Consider the following 18,959-nt stretch of genomic DNA (forward strand, 5'->3'; position numbering starts at 1 on the left):
AAGAAGCAGTGTTAACCCTCTGAGAGTTTAGCATTTTGAACTATAAATAATTAGCAGCTGTTGACTAGAGTTTAACCTTACGGTTCATATTATCCCATGATTTTTTATCTTTAATAATTCTAGTGAAAAGGTATTGATTTTTCCCTTCTAAATGTGTGTTTTCTTAGATGATATAACAGTCACTGAGGAGAAGTGATAGAGTAAATAATACTCTGTTAATAATAGAGCAATAATCAATTCAGGGCACTGCTTGAGAAATAATCTAGAGTATGGCCCCGGAAAGATTATTCTATCTTTTACTTCTAGTATTCATTCCATTTGATTCAATCCCCCAACTTTCACAATCAGATTTTCCAATCACTGAGGTAAAGGCATCCCCAGATCTTTGGGTTTTTGCAATACGGGAAGTGTTTAAAATTTATGTAGGATCTATACAAATATCTAAACTGCCAGGCGGTCAGAACTCTGATGGTAACATTCTGAGGGGAAATGAAGCAGAATCTCTAAATGTGTTCTTCTTGGGGAGGTACGTGGTCTTCACACTACCTGTTTGTTTGTTTGTTTGTTTTTTAAAGATTTTATTTACTTAGTTGATGAGAGAGACACAGCCAGCCAGCAAGAGAGGGAACACAAGCAGGGGGAGTGGGAGAGGGAGAAGCAGGCTTCCCACTGAGCAGGGAGCCCGATGTGGGGCTCGATCCCAGAACGCAGGGATCATGACCTGAGCCGAAGGCAGACACTTAACGACTGAGCTACCCAGGCGCCCCTTCACACTACCTGTTTAACTACAATCCTGGGGCAGAGTTTGGCAACCGTTTTTGGGGGAAGACACATGTATTTTAGGCTTGTGGGCCACAAAAAAATCTCTGGCATGTAATCATCTTTGTTTTTCTTTATAACCTTTAAAAAAAGCAAAAAGCCATCTTTAACTCAAGAACCATACAAGAGCGAGTAAGGCCACAGGCAGGATTTGGCCTTCTGGCTAGTCTTCTAACGCTTGGTAGAAGAAAGGCCTAAAGGATGGGCAATGGCTACTTGTCTGTTTTAGACTCACCCAGCTGCAACCATATGTCTTGTCTTCTCTCCAACCCTTTTGTGTTGCCAGTGTTCTTTTCCTGCCATCTCTGTGAGAGGGACTGGCTTGGTCTGTATCCCAAGTCAGAGGGGCTAACCTTAAGATAATGAGATGAAGAGAGTAGTATGTTTCAGATGTGTACGCATCGCAAAGATAGAGACCAGAGTGCCTGATTCCTTGTTTCCCTTTTCCAGATGGCCCTTGTCATCGCGTGTATGGTAGCTGTGATTGTGTACCGCCTGTCAGTGTTTGCTACATTCGCTAGCTTTATGGAAAGTGAAGCGTCCTTCAAGCACGTCAAAAGTTTCCTCACTCCCCAGATAACCACGTCACTCACCGGATCCTGCTTGAACTTTATTGTCATCCTGATCTTGAATTTCTTTTATGAAAAGATATCTGCGTGGATTACAAAAATGGGTAAGCTGGCCAGGTCATCTGTGTGACACTGAAAAAAATGTTCTACCGGTGCTATACATCCATTTTGGACCATCCCTTGGCGAGTTCCTTTTTAAAGGCAGTGTTTAAAGGCACATGGGAAGGCAGTTTTGTTCTATAGGTAGATGCAGAGGCTGGTAGTCAGAACCCCCTAACAGCCACATTTAGGCCCATTATGGTAGAAGCAAGAAAAACAACTAAATGGAAGAAATCAGGCTCTGTAGATCTTTCAGAGTATTCTTGCCTTAACCCTCCTTTGATTGGGTTAGTTGACTTTTAAGTAAAATCCTTACTTTTCTCAAGACACAGATAATTTTTATTTGATGTGTATGGTTTTTGGAAGATATTTGATTTTGCAAACCATTGCAGGAAAAACAAAACAATCAGTTCCTCCTGAGTAAATCTAAAATACAATACTTTTCTTTTCAGTTGCCATAGGTCTTAGACCCTGAATTATTTTCCTTTTTAAAATTAATTAATTTTTAGGCTGATAGGAACATGTGTGCACACGGTAGGGAGGAGGGGCAGAGGAAGAGGGAGAGAGAATCTTAAGCAGGCTCCATGCCCAGCGTGGAGCCCTACATGGGGCTCGAGATCACGACCCTAAGATCATGACCTGAGCCGAAGTAAAATCATACATTTAACTGACCGAGCCACCCAGGTGCCCCTCTTTTCCTTTTAAATTAGTAAAAGTTCTCCTACAGCTACAAGGGACAGTAAAGGGGTCACAGTTGAAGTGGGAGATTCAGTCAGGGAGAGGAGTGTGGAGCACAGTTGCTTCTCGCCTTGACCCTGGCAAGTTGTAAGTGAGATCGAGACCCCCCTCCCTCCCGGCCTCAGCTTCTCTTCTGTGTGCTCAGGTCCCTCCTCTAAGTCACTACACCATCATTGCGTCCAACAGTAACCAAAGAGAGCATGCGCTAGGAAGCAACTTTCATTAAATGCTGTCTTCACATTTGTACTTCTTGCCCAATTTTGTTGCTTTTCTCTGTTAATAAATATCTAGCAGATAGCACTTAAAAACAAAGCATCTAAAAAATCACAGATTTTAGTGAGAAAAATCACTTGTATACACATTAGAGATTTTGTAAGAATGCAGCTAAATGTCACTAAAATGGAGGAACTGTCTGTGTCTTTAGAATAATATGTGTTACCATTTCAGTATCATTGAAGCTCTCAGCAATTTGGCTGGATCAGCTCCTGCTGTTGGGAGATCATCAGTTCAGAAAAACAGATTCCCTGACTCTCTTACACCTCCTGATGCTTCTCTGTGATGTAAAAGGAATCTAATATTCTTTACCTTTGGAATTCACTAAATTTTAGATCATGATCATGCATTTTAAATAAAGGGGAGAGAAAGTATATCATTACTGCCACCATTTGCATGACATTCTTTTCAAAATTGATATAATCATTTAATTCATGAGAGGAAAACACAATTTAGTTTGGAAATCATCTTCTGTCCTTGTTTAAACCTGATTGACAACAGACGAGAGAGAGATCTAATATGTTTACAGGATATCATACAGTGTAACCGGGTGAGCATAAGCCTCTCCAGTCTGATACTGGTTTGAATTCCATATTCTGACTGTGTGACTCCACGCAAGTAGCTTATCCATCTAAATATAGCGATGACTGCTTCCTAGGCTTCTCCAGTGATTAGATTAATACAAAGTCTCTAATAGAAAGGCAAGAACAAATCTATAGTTCCTCAATATTGGTCTTTTAGGACAAACACTGGGCCATATTTCAACAGGCTCTCAGAATAATATGACTAATAATGTGACTTCTCCCAGGCAATACAAAATTCAGGGAGAAACAGAAAGATGCAAAATTTAACCTTGGTGTTTTATTACTTAACAGAAATTCCTCGAACTTACCAGGAATATGAGAGCAGTCTTACCTTGAAAATGTTCCTGTTTCAGTTTGTGAATTTTTACTCGTCCTGCTTCTACGTGGCTTTCTTTAAAGGGAAGTTCGTGGGCTATCCTGGAAAATACACATATTTGTTTAATGTGTGGAGAAGTGAAGAGGTAAGGATTCTCTTGAGAGGTTTGTGGCTTCAGGAACTCAGTATTAACTAAATACTTTTTGTGTACCCAGTACTAACTCAGATCTTATCAAGACTTAAGAGAAGTCTAAGACACCGACTCTCTCCACAGAGAGTATTGGTCTTACAATCCTTTCATTTGGTAGACTTTCCAGTTCCTTTAGGGCAAGCAGTTATTTTGTGCCTATTATTTAGGAATAAAATATGAGCTATGAAATGGGATGAGTGTGTTCTATATTCCTGGAGGCTTCACAAAGGAGGAGAGAGAGCGTTCCAGAAGTACAGCAGGAAGGGCTCCACTGTGGGTCCTAGAGCTAGACCACATCAGTGGTTTCCATACCTGCCTTGCATCCAAATCACATGGAGAAAACAACAACTCCTAGCCCTATTCAGGATTTTCTAAGAATGAGATCCAGCAATCTGAATTAGTGCAGCTATCTTATAACTGGTTAGTGATCCTGCTTGAAACTGTTGAGCTAAATATCTTTATATATCTTTAATACCCATTCCCATCAAAATCTTCAGATTCTAATCTTTGGGTCTAAGATTTCTTTTGTTGGCAAAAATCCATCTTTCATCATTCACTTTTCTTTTTTTTCTTGTTTCTGACTAGTGTGATCCTGGAGGCTGTTTAATAGAATTGACAACCCAGTTGACCATCATAATGACTGGAAAACAGATCTTTGGAAATGTCAAAGAAGCCATTTATCCGTATGTACAACTTACAAGTTTTTCTTGATTCAAGTAACCATGAGAGATTTCCTCTGGAAGAAGAATTCTTTGATTATCATGGTATCATTGTTAGCAAATTGTTAAGTCAACAACAAAAATTCACTTTTAATCAACAGTCAGGAATGTATTAAGGTAATATAGGCTTTTAGATATAGATTTTTATTGCTTGAGTGAAGTTGAGAAAAAGGTATTATCTCCCTCTCCTATGGAGATTCCATTGGGATATCTCCATTTTTATGGATAAAACCTAAATGTTTTATCCTCTGTACATTATTCTATATGTTGCATATTACTTCTCAAGATTACTGAAAGTTGAACTCTGTAAAAATATCCACATGACATGGACACACTTAGGCATAAAAATTGGTCATGAATGAAGTTTTGGTATGTGAAGGGATTGCTTCCTATTCCAAAAGCATAGCAATAATGAATATATTATGAAAAGAGAAAAACAGAGTGACAGTTGATCTCAAATACAAGTTGAAAATTTCCATGAATATAAAGAGAAAGAATCATAAGGCTGTCATCTTGCAGGGCTCCTAGTTAGGAAATGATAGCATCGAGGTTTGGCACCTACAGTATCAAGTAGACTAAAGGGCTCCACTTAAGACCAGGGCTCAGCCAGTGTAACTGTACTTGAAGTTAGGGATTGGGATTATTCTCACCTCTTCATGAAAGAAGGTTGGAAACATCCTCCTTCTCTGCTTCCCCCCCTCTCCCCACAGTTCAGTAGTTCTCCTGGGGTTCTATTTCATGTGCTGGCAAAGGAAGAACAAGACATATCTTTGCAAACAGTATTTGATAAATCACATCCCGGTTACTGTAGAGAAATAACTCTAAACTGTTATCTTAGGTCCCAACTCTAGATTGAGAGCCTGGAGGGCAGAATGGGGATAACTCCTGAACCAAACACAAGAGGGAGAATAAATATGCAGAGAGAGGAAAGGAGACAGACACACAGGAAGTAAAAGAAAAAAGAAACAAGTAAAATTAAGCCTACAAAGCAAAATTCCAAAACTTATGATGAGATTTCATGCTACAAAGGCTGCTAGAAGAATCAGTTTTTAGAAAGTGAACTTACTCTAACTAGAAGATTCTGGCAAATCCTAAAAACATGAAAGGAAGTGATACTGTCATTTAAAAGGGTCAAGAAATAATTTAAATAAAAACAGGTATAAATGAAACAAGAACAAATAAATATGAACAGAACCAATTCTACATAAATGAAACATGGTACTTTAAATAAAGAGTACAGTAGATGATATCAATTGCAGATTGGGCACAATTGAAGAATGAATTAATGAATTGGAAAACAGTACTGGAAATTCCCGCATTGTACAATACAACAGAGCTACAATGAGATTTTAAAAAATTGAAGTGACAGGAAGCTATATTATATTAAAGGCTTCCGTATTAACTTACCAGTGGTTCCAGAAAAAAAGAATTGAGTAAATTGAGTAAATTGAGTAAATGGTGGAGGAAAAAATTCTTTCACCAATTCCTTCTCACCAATTCTCTGAATAGGTAATTGCTGGAAATTTTCCAGAAATGAAGAAAAACATGAGTTTCAGAAATGAAAAAGAATTCAGATTATGGGGGTGCCTGGGTGGCTCAGTCATTAAGCATCTGCCTTCGGCTCAGGGCGTGATCCCAGCGTTCTGGGATCGAGCCCCACATCAGGCTCCTCCGCTGGGAGCCTGCTTCTTCCTCTCCCACTCCCCCTGCTTGTGTTCCCTCTCTCGCTGGCTGTCTCTCTCTCTGTTAAATAAATAAAATCTTTAAAAAAAAAAAAAAGAATTCGGATTACGAAGTAAGATAAATAAAATTAAATTCACACCCGGATACATTATGGCATAACTCCGGAACATGAGAGCTAAACAATTTAAAAATCTTTCAGGAGAGAAAAGAATATCATCTACACTATCCGCAGATTTCTTACTCCTCGCATTAGATACAGAAGACAGTGGAGTGTTTTCAAGATTCTGAGTAAAATTAATGTGCACCTTAGATTTCTAGAACCAGTTTAACTAATGTATAAAGTGCGGGTGAAATAAAGACAACTTTTAGACATAAAAAGAGTTTACATTCATGGACCGTCGCTGAAAAGTGTAGTTGAGCAAGAAAAGAATACAAAATGAAAGTTTAGGATGGAAGAAGCATTGATCAGTACAGAGGTAGTTAGCACCAAAAAAAAAAAAAAAAAAAAAAAAAAAAAAAAAAAAGAGGTACTTTGATATGAATCTAAAAAATATATGGGATTTGTATGCTGAAAAGTACAGATTCTGATGGAAAAAATTGTTTAATCTGTATGAATGGAAAGAAATGTTGTGTTCACGGATTGGAAGACTCAAATTAGTAAAGATGCCAGTTATCCCCCAAGTTGATATATAGATTTGTTATTCCAGTCAAAACATCAGCAGAATTTCTCTCTGTACATGTAGACAAGCAGATTCTAGAATTTATTTAGAAGATGAAGAACTAAAATAGGCAAAACAATTCTGATAAAAAATAAAGTTGGAAAAATTATACTACTCGATTTTAAGGCTTACTATAAAACTGTATTAATCAAGATGTTGGGATTGGTGAAGTGATACATATTTGTATTAATGGAACAGAGGAAGGATTGCAGAAATAAGTCTACATAAATGTGGCCATTTTATTTTTGACAAAGATGCAAAAGCAGCTCAGTGAAGAAAGAACAGTCTTTTCAACAACTCCTGCTGGAACAATCGGACCTCCATTTGCAAAATAGCAAAACTTGCTGTAAACCTTACACCTCATTTAAAAATTAACTGAAAATGGATCATAGATAATCAAACCATATTTAGGAAACCATGGAAGTACTTATTATAAAATTCAAGATAATGGTTACCGTGTGAGGACTCAGCAGTTAGTAAATGGACGTGCTCTTGGGGTTCCTGGGAGGTTTTTCTTGCTCAACCTGGGTGATCCCCTTTTCTTTGTGATTCCATTTCCATGTATGCCCATCTTTTTGATATTGTCTGAAAAATCTCAGGTGTTCTGTGCCCTCACTCTTTGTCTTTCAGTTTGGATATAAGTAGCATGTAAGTGTTCATTTTAATGTACATTTGCTATAGTACTTCATGTCATCTTTTAAATTTTACAAATTTGGAAGGTACAAATGATATCTCACTTTGGTCTTATTTTGCATGCCCCTGATTAATAACATGAATGAGCATTTTTAGCCAACGTGTTTCCTCTTTAATGAAACCCTTGTTGATGTTGTTTAACCATTTTTCTACCAATTTGTCCTTTTCTAATTGATTTGAATACTTTATAACCTCTGGTGACTGTATTTTTGTTGGGTTTTGGTCATGTGTGTTGGGTACATTATATCCCAACGTAAATTTTGTCTTATTTTTCTCAACCCCAGCACTATTGACATTTTGGGCCAGATAATTCTTTGCTGTAGGGGCTGTGCTCTGCGTTGCGAGAAGTTTAGCATATCCTTGGACTCTCTACAGACTAGATGCTGGCAGCCCACCCTCTCCCCAGTTGTGACAACCACCAATGTCTCTGGCATTGCAAATATACCCTTGTGGGCTGAATCATTCTCTAGGGAACTTCTGGTGGAGATGGATAAAAGAATAAACTTTTAATTCGGTAGAATTTACCAATCTTTTCTTTTATGGGTTAGCCTTTTTCAAGTCTTAATTAATAAATCCTTCCCTACCCCAAGATCAAAATGATATTCTCATATACTTCTAATTTTTAACCTTTTAATATTATTCTTTATCTTTTAAAGTTTGAATATACGTGGAAAAGATTTTTGTGTTTGATATGAAGTTCAAATTTAATTTCTTTCCCACATACACACATATATGTAATTGTTGTGTTTGCCATTTATTAAGAAGTTCCTCTTCTCCACTCTCCATGATCTACAATACCAGCTTATGCCATATAGCAAGTGCAAGGCTATTACTAGGTCTCCATTCTGTTCTAGGATTTGTCTATCCTTGTACTAATACTACACTCTCTTAATTAATACAGCTTTATAGTAAGTCTTGATCTCTGGTGGGTCAAGTCTTACCAACTTATTCTTCATCTATAGAAATATATTGGCTATCTTTTGTCTTTTGTCTTTCTGTACGGATTTTAGAAACATCTTGTCAGACCCCACATGGAAAAATATTTTGTTTTTTTTATTGAAATTACATTTCAGTTGTTTCAATAAAACAACAGGCATTTTCATAATAGCAAGTCTTTTTATTTCATGAATGTTTATTTTGGACTTTAATGACTTTAAATAAAGATTTAAACTTCTGCGTATAGGTCTTATAGGACTTTGTCAAATCCATCTAAAGGTACTTTCAATTTTAGTTGCTATTGTAAATGGTATCTTTTTAAAAATTATGTTTTCTTCCTGTGTTTTGTGGGTATATAGGAATAAAATATGTAGATAAACTCCATTATTTTTTCTAATAATTCTTATCTAACTTCATTTGGGTTTTCTAAGCAGTCAGTTCATTCACAGTACTGTTAATAATCTAAGTCAGAGATTTCTTCTCTTCATTTTCAATTCTTTTGCATTTTTCTTTTTCATCTTGCTAAGATCTCCTGTAGATTCTTTTTTTTTTTTTTGCAGAAAATTATTTATTAAATTGACCATGAATTCATAACATTTGCTCGGCATAGTGCTGCTTTATTGAAGTAAGATGACTTTCTTTTTTTTAGTTTTAATTTATGTAGTTAACACACAGTGTTATATTCATTTCAGGTGTACAATATAGGCATTCCACAATCCTATACGTTACCCAGTGCTCATCAAGATAAGTGTACTAGTAATCCCCTTCACCTATTTCACCCATTCCTTCACCCACCTCCTCTCTGGTAACCATTTGTTTGTTTTCTGCAGTTAAGAGTCTGGTTTTCTTATTTGTCTCTCTCTCTCTTTTTTTCCCTTTTTTTTTTTTAATTCCCCATATGAGTGAAAGCCTATGGTACTTGTTTTTCCCTGACTTGTTTTGCTTAGCATTATACTCTCTAGATCCATCCACATTGTTGTAAATGGCAAGATTTCATTCTTTTTTAGGGCTAAATAATATTCCATGGAGAGAGAGAGAGAGAGAGAGAGAGAGTGTGTGTGTGTGTGTGTGTGTGTGTATGCACACATATCACATCATTTTTTAAAAAAGATGTATTTATTTATTTTAGAGAGAGAACAAGTAAGGGGCAGAGAGAGAGAGGGAGAGAATCTCAAGCAGACTCCCTGCTGAGTGTGGAGCCGATGTGGGGCTCAATCCCAGAACCCTGAGACCATGATCTGAGCCTAAATCAGGAGTCAGACACTCAACCAGCTGAGCCACGCAGGTGCCCCTACCACATCTTCATACATTCATTTATCTATCAGTGGACACTTTGGTTGCTTCCATAATTTGGCTATAATAAATAATGCTGCAATAAACATGGGGATGCATGTATCCCTTTGAATTAGTGTTTTTTTATTCTTTGAGAAAATTCCCAGTAGTGCAATTACTGCATCATAGGATAGTTCCATTTTTACTTTTTTGAGGAACCTCCATACTCTCTTCCACAGTGGCTGAACCATTTTGCATTCCCGACGGTGCAAGAGGGTTCCTTTTTCTCCACATCCTTGCCAACACTTACTGTTTCTTGTGTTTGATTTTAGCCATTCTGGCAGGTGTGAGGTGATGTCTCATTGTGGTTTTGATTTGCATTTCCCTGATGATGAGCAATGTTGAGCATCTTTTCATGTGTCTTTTGGCCATCTGTATGTCCATTTGGAGAAATGGCTATTCATGTTGACATTTTTAAATTGGAATATTTGTTTTTTGGGGTGTTGAGTTGTATCAGTTCTTCATATATTTTGGATACTAATCCTTTATTGGATATGTCATTTGCAGAATCTTCTCCTATTTAGTAGGCTGTCTTTTATAGTTTGTTGGTTGTTTCCTTTGCTTTGTCTAATAGATTCTTGAGTAAGATCATGCAAAGTCTTATTTTGTTCTCGATTCTAAAGAGAAAGCTTCTAACTTTTCCCTGTTCAGAATGATGTTTGCCCTGGCATTTTGGTAGATGGTTTTGATCAGATTGAAGCAATTTCCTTCTTTTCCTGCTTTTCCATCATAAATAGGTTTTAATAGGTGCTTGAAATGTATCAAATGCATTTTTCTGCATTAGTCAACATAATTGTATATTTTTCTCCTTAAATCTGTTACTGTCATTTATTACATCAATTGCTTTTCTAATAAAAAAACCTTTCTGTTTCTTAAAGTAATCCAACATTACCATGATACATTATTTTTCAAATAGTATGGAATTTAGTTAGGCAATATTTTGTTTAGGATTATTGCCCTTATTTTCATGTGTTTGATAGACCTCTATGTTTCCTTTGCCATATATTTTCTCTTGTAATCAATTTCTCATTTCCTTGAGCATCCTTCTGAGTATTATGACAACATAAAGATTAGTAAATTAAATAGAAAAAAAAGCAGTCCTATGGTGACCCTGTCCTCCTCATGCTCTTTAACGGAACTGTCTCTGAGTAAATATATTGCCATGGGGAGAGTCAGGGTTGTCTTATTTTCTTATAAATAAATAAATAAATAAATAAATAAGAAAGAAAGAAAGAAAGAAAGAAAGAAAGAAAGAAAGAAAGAAAGAGAGAAAGGGGCGCCTGGGTGGCACAGTGGTTAAGCCTCTGCCTTCGGCTCAGGGCGTGATCCCGGTGTTATGGGATCAAGCCCCACATCAGGCTCCTCCGCTATGAGCCTGCTTCTTCCTCTCCCACTCCCCCTGCTTGTGTTCCCTCTCTCACTGGCTGTTTCTATCTCTGTCGAATAAATAAATAAAATCTTTTAAAAAAAGGGGGGGAGAATGAAAGAGAGGGAAAGAAAGAAAAAGAAAGAAAGAAAGAAAAAGAAAGAATGAACTTTGACCTCAGCATGTGTTGTAAAAAGACTAGATCCTTATTTCGACTTTAGCTGTGGTTACACTCTTGTTCTGTGATCTTAAGTTACTTAACCTCTCTTACCACCAATTTCTAGATCTAACACCCTGGTTTTCTAAATCATTTCTTTTAAATTCTAATCATGTATTTACTTTTATGACTTCCAACAGTATGGTTCTAAATTGGTGGAGACGTCGAAAAGCTCGGACCAACTCTGAAAAGCTTTACAGTCGATGGGAGCAGGATCATGACCTTGAAACTTTTGGATCTCTCGGGCTATTCTATGAGTACTTAGAAACAGGTAATTTTTAACCACTGTCTTGAAACATAGAGTCAGGCTGAGTAAAGTAAGTGTTTTTTTAGCTCTTCATATTTCTTCCTGCCCTGCACATAATAGGCGTCCAATAAATCATTGAATGGTGGATGAAAAGACAGGTGAATTGTTATATTCCTTACTAGATAGAATGCAGAATGAAGCTTAGTTTCAAAACACCAATGTTAGAGATATTTTTCCTATCAATTGAATGTTAAGATTGTTGAACCAACTAAAGTAAGGATCACTTTTTAACTCCTGTCTCAAATTAGCTTGCATAGCTCTCCTGTTTGCCTCACTGACAGCCCAGAGAGAGAATAAGTTGAAAGACATTTCCAGAGTCTGACATACATTTAGTGGAAGTCCTTTATTTCAGGCTGTAAAGAAGTGGGCTAAAAACAGTTGTGTGGGCAAGTTCACGTTGAACACAAGAAATGCATAAAAAATGCTATGGACTGAACAGAGAAGAGATTTTGAGGTGAAATTTTAGGAGGGATGATGATGGAGACTGCTTGTAAAGTCTACTTAAATGTTTCCTCTCAAGTTACTTCTCTGCTTCTCTGGTAGAATTAAGGAGGACAATTTGCTTTACTTATTCTCAAGGCCCATAAAAGCATGGTGGAATGAAAAAATGACCTGAAATTGCTACTGATTCTCCACTGTGATACATACACATGATACCTGGATAGAAATAGGTAAATGTAGGACAAATCGAGAGAAGTCCGTTTCATATAGCTGTTTGTAAAATTGGGCAGTCCTCACTTTATAGGGTGATACAGCTGTAATTTTAATTAATTGTGTAAGTATCAAATGCATTTGTACATAAATGCATTAGGGATTATCACTGAAATTAAAAAATGAAATCAAGGTTTCATAAGAAAATTAACTACCATTTATTGAGACACAGCCGAGTTAGTTCATTCTGGGTGTTTTATGTACATTATCCCTAATCTTGAAACATTTCACAGAGTACTCATTAATCACTGCCTTTTGTTTTAGGGGATACTGAAATTTGGATGGGTCAATTTGTGCCATGGGCCACAAAGATTTTAAGGAAAAATGTGGGATTTGAGCCCAGAAAATTCAAGTTGTTTCTGCATGATGCTTCCTCTGAATTTTCTGTCTTTTAGTCCAGTAGTGGTGTTCACTTGGTTTAGTAAATGGCAAGACTAATTCTTTTGAGAAACTCCTATGAGAAAAGTTGAAATTCAGAAACACTTGAAATTCATCTAAAAATAGATTACTAGTAGAAGAGTTGTTCTTTCTCCCTTCAGTGGAAAGCCATTCCTGTATCTCTTATTACATGGTTTCCACTCATGTGGGAAGCCCAGACCAGCAGTTGAATGCATTCTTATACTTCATTGTTAGAAACAATAGAACAAAAATGGGAAGAGAAGCTAACTTACATAGGTGTTAAGTCTTAATGAGGAAAGAGAATAAAATTTATTTAGAAAGATGTCAAGATAGTACAGAGGATCAGGACCCTAACAAACACCTCATTCCAGAATATTGTGTATTTCCTTGGCCCACATGTAGTTTATATATGTTTGTAATGTTTTAGATGATTGATTTTCTGATTTATTTTCAGATATCTTCCTTTGCACTGCCTTTTCACCCATTAGCATCTTCAAACCTTAAACAGCGTAGTTTGTACACTGTTGTAGTTGAATACGTTTATATACCCAACACATGCTGGCTCTTGGACGCATACAAATGAATCAGTCATTATCCCTGATCTCATAGATTTAGCAAGATAGAAAGACTTGCTTAGGGGTGCCTAGGTGACTCAGTCATTAAGCGTCTGCCTTCGGCTCAGGGCGTGATCCCGGCGTTCTGGGATCGAGCCCCACATCAGGCTCCTCCGCTGGGAGCCTGCTTCTTCCTCTCCCGCTCCCTCTGCTTGTGTTCCCTTTCTTGCTGGCTGCCTCTCTCTCTGTCAAATAAATAAAATCTTTAAAAAAAAAAAAAAGAAAGGAAAAGAAAAACTTGCTTACCCCGCTAATGTGTCACTACCAGTATAAAGACTAGACCAGCATAGACCTAAACATAGCCCCTAATAAAAGGCTATGTTTTAAGAAGAATGAAGAGAATCTCTTGTCTGACAAGAAGAGATGCTTTCTTTAGGCAAGCAGATGTCAAAAGAAACAGCAAGGACAGAACTGAGCTGTACATGCCCAGTTTCTCCGTTCTATTCTAGCCAGCAACTAAGTCACTATGCTTCCAGTGGGGAGGAGGAAGTGGGCAAATGGAAAGAGGCCTGGAGTGTTTTGTTGGTGTAGATCCCTCCAAAATGAGGACATTGCAGGATTCGGGCAGAGTTTCCCCCTTTCCTCCTTCGTAATAATGAGTTCACTAATTTTTCTTTTTTCCCTACAGTTATCCAGTTTGGATTTGTTACATTATTTGTGGCCTCTTTTCCTTTGGCTCCTCTTCTTGCTCTCTTGAATAATATTATAGAGATCCGAGTGGATGCCTGGAAACTTACAACTCAGTACAGGAGACCCGTAGCTGCCAAAGCTCACAGCATAGGTGTTTGGCAAGACATTCTTTATGGAATGGCTGTCCTTTCTGTTGCAACTAATGTAAGTGGACCCATTTTGCTTGGGTGGCTTTGTATTTTATTTTGTTTTCTTGGGGATGGGAAGATATGAATGATGCTTTACTCAATTTTTATCTATGCTGATTTCATCATGGTGACAGTCCATAACTATAAATCATCCCTATAATTTTTAATTTTTTTTAGAGAGAGAAAGAGAGAGCATGTGGGTGAATGGGGGTCGGGGAGGAGGAGCAGAAGGAGAGGGAAAAAGAATCTAAAGCGGGTTCCACGCCCAGCACAGAGCCTGACTCCAGGCTCGATCTCACAACCCTGAGATCATGACCTGAGTCAAAATCAAGAATCAGATGTTTAATCAACTGAGCCACCCAGGTGCCCCCCCATCCCTATACTTTTATGCACTAAACAACATAGAGAAATTTTATGACATGTAAACTCTTAGAAATATAAGGAAAATTGCAAAACCACTCTCCTTGAAATATCATGACACAGTTTCATAGCACATGACAAAGTAGACAGAAAATATGTAAATGTGTATAAAAGATTTATGAATAACACAGTTAAAACTTGATTATACATGATGTGGTATACTACAAATAGAGAATATGCAACATTTACATGTTATGTTTATGGAGTACTTATTAAAAAATGATAATACAACTAAATTCCCCAAAAGCAGAATTTTTTACCATATATATTTACATACACTTAATGGTATAAAAATTAAAGTTGATAATAAAGATAATTAAAAAAAATCTAACCACCTAACATTCACACTTCTAAGTAAGCTTTATTGTATAAAGAAGAAGCAAAATTGAAATTATAAAGACCACTTAATTAAAATGAAAGCCTATAGGAATTAGCTAAAACCATAGTTATAGAAAAATTCATAGCAATAAATGCTTTTATTATTAAAAAAGAAGACTTGAAAGCATGAGCTGAGAATGAGTTCAGAAACTTAACTAATCAACAGAAAGTAGTAAGAAATAACTAATACAGATATTATCAGAAATAATCAAATTGGAAAACAAATAAAAGTGTTATAATTCCTAAGTGAATCAAGAGTTGGTTCATTGAAAAGACATATAAAATAAACAGAACTCTGAAAATCTCCAGCAAGAAAAAAAGAGTTATAAGATACAGGTGAGAAAATTATGAGACTGTTATATGTTCCTTTATTCTAAAAAATTTTAAAATCTATTTGAAATTGTCACCTTTTTAGAAAATAAAAACTGCGGAAGTTTATTCAGTAAGTGATAGAAAACCTGACTGGACCAGTAGCTATCAAAGTAATATTAAAAGTTTTTTTAAAAAGCTACCACTAAGGGGTGCCAGTTGGTTAAGCATCTGCCTTCACCTGAGGTCATGATCCCAGGGTCCTGTGATCCAGCCCCACATCAGGCTCCCTGATCAGCGGGGAGCCTGCTTCTCCCTCTATCCCCTGCTCATGCTCTCTCGCTATCTCTGTCTCTCTCTCTCAAATAAATAAATAAAATCTTCAACAAAACAAAACAACCTATCACTAAAAATGTGGGAGGCAGAGCCAGATGGTTTTAAATGGACTTACCTAACCTAAAAGAAACATGGTATTTATACTGTTCCAGAGCTTTACGAAGGATGGGAAAATACCCTTCCTATAGAATCAAATATTGAAATTAATTGCACTGAACTGTGGGAAATTTACCATCACGTGGTCTTCTCTCTCTCTGTCCATTGCCTCCCCACCACCACCTACCCGTGCAGGTGCGTGTACACGCACGTACGGACACATGCACACACACTGTCCTAGCTTATGGAGTTGGTTCAAGCAAGTGAATTTGGTTAAGGGCAGTAGAAATGTGCTGTGAAACAGATGTAAGAAATAACAAGGCATGGTGGAAAGAGCATGGTTTTTGCAGCTAGATACATCAGGTTCAGTTTTCAACTTGGCCGCTCTCTAGCTGGGAATCCGTGGAATACTGATCATAGACTTGAAAAGGACTATTTCATGTTGTAGGCCAAAGACTCATATATTAACGTAATTTGTAATAACATTTTAATTATTTGCATCCATATGGAACGGAGAGATACGCAAATCAGGTATTTTAAAAACTAGATTGTTAGCTCAAGATTTCCCTCTTGCTTTATCTTTTAGGCTTTTATTGTTGCATTTACATCGGACATCATTCCCCGTTTAGTTTACTACTATGCCTACTCAACAGATGCCACTGAGCCCATGAAAGGATATGTCAATGACAGCCTGTCAACATTCCTCATAGCTGATTTTCCAAACCACACTGCACCTTCGGGAAAACGAGACTTCGTCACTTGCAGGTTTCCTCTTGATTTCTTAGCTTTTAATTTTGCTTTTTAAAATGTATTTTTTAAGTTCTCCATTTCCTCCATGTCTTGAAATGTGAAGGATTTACTCAGGGCAATAAATATCCTGGGTAAAGCGCATCAGTTTTAGACTTCACTCATCGTATGAATCTGATTTCAAAATGTTCAAAAGTAAAAGAATATTCTGGATAAAAATAATATCAATTTTGAATTGTTTCTTATTTTCTAAATTTATTGTAGAGATTTCTCACCAACAAATGCCCCTTGGTCCCAAGATATAACATCTATTAGATCATACAGCATTATCATATTATATCTGCATTTAACCTACTTGAATTTAACTGTATGTTCTTAAAAACAGATAGAGTGAGAATAGGAGAAATAGTATGATAAATACACCATCCATCCCACGTAAAGGGTTTCTTCCATGCAGGGAGCATGAAATTAGATTTGTGAACCTGTTTCCACACTCAGCGTCTCATGTACTGTGAGGGTCTTTTTACTCAATTAGTTAAAGATTGTATATAATAAAGATACAGGATATAAGGATTATGTATAGTATATCAAGGTTATATATATAATATACATCTAATACATCAAGACCACTTCACTTAAACCTTGAGCTACTTCATCTGGGAAATAGCAAGAGACAGCAAAATGTTGATAGACACATAGGTAGCCCAAACAATTGTTAGATTGTAGATTTGCATATGGAGGAGTCATAGTATAGTGCTTAAGGGCATGGACATGGGTCCGTTTTCTTGATTTCATCACTTCCTACTTGGACTAAATCTTTGAAGCACATCAATGCCTAGAAACTTTGTAGAAAACAGTGACCTTACAAAGTTGAGCCCTAAGAAAAGTCCAGAAGAATAATAAGAAAAATAAAAACAATGCAGTGTCAGATAAGCCAAAAGAAAACAGAATTTAAAAAGAGTAAAAACGGTCAACAATGTCAAGTCCTATTCTCAAAAGATAAAAAAAGATGAGGATTAGCATGCTTCTTCAGTTTAATGACAGGAGACAGTGCGTTTCAGTGGAGTGGTGGATTGAGCTAAGTCTGTTAAGGAGTGGAAGAGAGCGAATGGAGACAGAATCATTTTGCTGACTCTTTTGAGAAATTTGACTTTGAAGGGCAGGAGAGAAGTTTCACTTGTGTCTCCTGCTTCACCAAACTATATATACGTAACATGTGGCCATGATTTTTATCTGCGCAAAAATGAAATGTAACATAATAGCAGTTACCTTCCTATGACTTAATTTTGCAGTCAATTAAAGGTGTCTAAGAGAAATAATAAGAATTTATGCTAGGTCTCTCTTGGAAGCTATAACTAATTTTTTGCATTTACTTCTGTTTCTCAGGTACAGAGATTACAGATATCCTCCTGATCATGATCAGAAATATTTTCATAATATGCAGTACTGGCACGTCCTCGCTGCCAAGATGACCTTCATCATCGTTATGGAGGTAAGCCTCTCTTAACTTGCATTCCACTTAGTCTGTCTTCTCCCTTCAGACTTCTAAGGGTATTGGCTCAGCAGAAAACTAGTATTATCTCAGTAAATCGTTTTGAAGGAAGTATTCGTTGTCCTGGAAAGCAACTTAGGAATATTTTCAGTACAATGGGTTGTTGCCTATTATTCTCTTACTATTGTTGAAGATATCAAGGTGACATAAAGAAAAGAAGAAATAGGGCCTCTTCCCTCGAGGTCAGGAAAAGGACAGAGAACGCACTGATTTTACTGAAGAGCTATTACATACTGGTTCCAGACACTAATAATAACCTTGTGAGTTAGACTTTATTATTCACTCTTGAAAAATGAATCTGAGACTCAGCAGAATTGGCAGTGGGTTTAAAGATAATCAGCTAATATTAGAGCTGGGTTTCAATGCCAGATCTATCACTCCCACATCTCTGCTCTGTCCACTATATTATGTTTCCCCCTTTGTAGAATATCTAATCTTATTATGGATATAGGGCATGCATTAAAAGAGAACAAATACAGAGGGAGGATTTGGGTAAATTTCATAGTGATGTTCTATATCGGAAGACGAGAGGGCCAATAAAGGAGAGAGAAATAAAGGGAAGGCACTTTTTCACTCTGCCATGAAGTTCAATAGTAAAGTCTAATGCAAGCACACACAAATTCTCCATGATGAAAAAGAGAGCAGTCTTATGTGTATCCTTCCCCATATTTTTCCCCTCTCTCTCTCTGTTCTTTATGACTTTATCACTCTTTCATTCCCATATTTTCCATCATAAGTTTAGATCACCTTTCAGTCTGGTCAGTTGCACCAGAGAGTTTTTGTTTTTTGTTTATTTATTATTCTTACTAATGTTTCTAATTATGCCAGGCTCTAACTCACCATTATCCTGGGACTTCTCTTCACCTTCTCTTATATTGAAAACTATATTTTCTGTGGTTTGTGTTTCTCCCATTCTTGGTTTACTAGCTTGTTTTGATGAAGTACATTTTTCAGTAATTTTCTGAGGAAAATTATGGGTGATCAGTCGTTGAGACCTTGAATATTGAACATTTCTTTTC

The 18,959-nt window shown here is 36.8% G+C and overlaps 1 protein-coding gene across 1 annotated transcript in view; it reads left to right on the forward strand.

The window, feature by feature from the left end:
• ANO5 (anoctamin 5) overlaps positions 1–18,959 on the forward strand; it is a 67,394-nt gene that overhangs the window by 46,581 nt on the left and 1,854 nt on the right. The window contains exons 13-19 of the mRNA XM_008686947.2: positions 1,270–1,492; positions 3,374–3,543; positions 4,174–4,271; positions 11,394–11,524; positions 13,913–14,118; positions 16,228–16,406; positions 17,775–17,880. Of these exons, the coding sequence (XP_008685169.2) occupies positions 1,270–1,492; positions 3,374–3,543; positions 4,174–4,271; positions 11,394–11,524; positions 13,913–14,118; positions 16,228–16,406; positions 17,775–17,880 (1,113 nt within the window). The remainder of the gene's footprint in view (positions 1–1,269; positions 1,493–3,373; positions 3,544–4,173; positions 4,272–11,393; positions 11,525–13,912; positions 14,119–16,227; positions 16,407–17,774; positions 17,881–18,959) is intronic.

Source organism: Ursus maritimus, unplaced genomic scaffold, assembly GCF_017311325.1.
Source record: "Ursus maritimus isolate PB19 unplaced genomic scaffold, ASM1731132v1 scaffold_23, whole genome shotgun sequence".
Taxonomy (NCBI): Eukaryota; Metazoa; Chordata; class Mammalia; order Carnivora; family Ursidae; genus Ursus; species Ursus maritimus.